Raw genomic sequence first — 1,505 nt, 5'->3', positions numbered from 1 at the left:
GTGCTCTGCCTTCTGAATCCCCTCAGACCCCAGGTCTACTGTTCCTGGACCCTGCCCTTTTCAAAGCTCTCAACATGTCTCTTTGCCAAGCCTCCGTCTTTTTCATAGCTCACTCTCCATTCGAATAATTTTACTACCCAAACTCCCATCCAGATTTTTCCTAACTTGAAAAGATTCTTCAACTGTTCTCTTTTCTTCAGTTTAATCTGCCCCCCAGTCTTGTCCCCTTTAAAATCTGCCAGTTTCCAATAACCCTCATTTCTTTCCTCCTTTGCCCCCAGTGATGGTTGGGATACTCCCGTTTGCTCCAACACCTCCCAAGCCCTCTCAGACACTGATATCATTCCCTCCTTTCCCCCAAGCCTCCTTGACACACTTCTCCCCGCAAGCACACTGAAGGCCCTAGTCCTTCAGTCTCGGGTGCACCCCACTTCCCCCTTGTCCCCTCCTCACGCCCGTTTGCTTCCCTTCCTCCCCGCACGTTGGTCCCCGTGCCGCCTTCCCCACTCACTCGGGTCTCCTGCTCAGGACGCCCTTGCCGAGGGCGGCGGGGGATTTGTGCTGAAGGAGGGTTCCAGCAGCGGCGCAACAGCTCGGGGGACGCTCCTTCTCCTTGTCGGCGACGGCCCCTGGCCCCGCCGGGTGGTGGTGGGGCGGCTGGGATGCGTGAGCCCTGCCGCTGGGGCCCGCCTGGGGCTGCGCCAGGAGCTGTCCGTGGTGCTGAAGCGGGGGCTTCTCGGGCGCGGTGGGCGGGAGCTGTCCGTGGTCCCGGAGCTGTTCCTGGGCCCCGGAGGCGGCGGTGGCCTGGGTGGCCGGCAGCGGGGCTGGTGACGGGGGGACGAGCCCGGGCGGAGGCACGGCTTGCAGCAGCTGCTGGTGCTCCCACAGGCTGCGGTTCTCGGCGCTTAGCTCGTCCAGCCGCCGCTCCAGCTCGTCGATGCGCTGGCGCTGCGTGTGGATGAGGCTCTGCTGGTTCTGCACGATGGCCGTGAGCTCCTTGAGGTAGAGCACGGCGCGCACCGGGTTCTCCAGCAAGCTCTCCATGCCGCCCGCCGCCGCCTGCGCCCTGCCTGCGCCTGGGCGGGCGGCGGGGAGCGCGAGGGCGCGCAGGAGCCGAGCAGCCCCGGCGATCCGCTCGCCTCGCTCTCCGCCGGCGCCGCGTCACCGCCACACAGACATTCACACACGCACGAGGGGCGGGACCGCGGCGCCAGGGCCCACCCCTCCCCCCCCCCCCCCACCTCTAAGCTTCGTGAGGAGTCTCGGCTTCCTGCAGGGATGGCAGTGGAGCAGGATAAACGAAGGGACCCGGGATGGATGAGCGGGATCTGGCGAGAAAGGGAAAGCCGGCCGGGCGGAAGCAGCGGCACCGGGAGAGTGCGGTGGGACCGGTAGGAGAGCAGAAGCAGATGCGGAAAGAGGAGGAGGAGAGTGGCTGGGAGAACGAGGAAGCGCAGAAAGGAAAGGTGGTGAAAGGAGAGAGAAGTGTATTGGAAAGAGGTGGT

At 64.5% G+C, this 1,505-nt stretch overlaps 1 protein-coding gene across 1 annotated transcript; it reads right to left on the bottom strand.

Moving 5' to 3' along the window:
* Positions 1 to 507: 507 nt before the first annotated feature.
* Positions 508 to 1,064, bottom strand: LOC116760603 (IQ motif and SEC7 domain-containing protein 3-like). The gene has a single exon (XM_032645705.1). It carries the CDS (start codon positions 1,042 to 1,044, stop codon positions 508 to 510), a length of 537 nt encoding a protein of 178 aa, XP_032501596.1. The 5' UTR covers positions 1,045 to 1,064.
* Positions 1,065 to 1,505: the final 441 nt, after the last annotated feature.

Source organism: Phocoena sinus, chromosome 10 (assembly GCF_008692025.1).
Source record: "Phocoena sinus isolate mPhoSin1 chromosome 10, mPhoSin1.pri, whole genome shotgun sequence".
Classification (NCBI taxonomy): domain Eukaryota; kingdom Metazoa; phylum Chordata; class Mammalia; order Artiodactyla; family Phocoenidae; genus Phocoena; species Phocoena sinus.
Note: the sequence above shows the minus strand (reverse complement) of the source record. Positions and strands in the feature narration are given on the sequence as shown.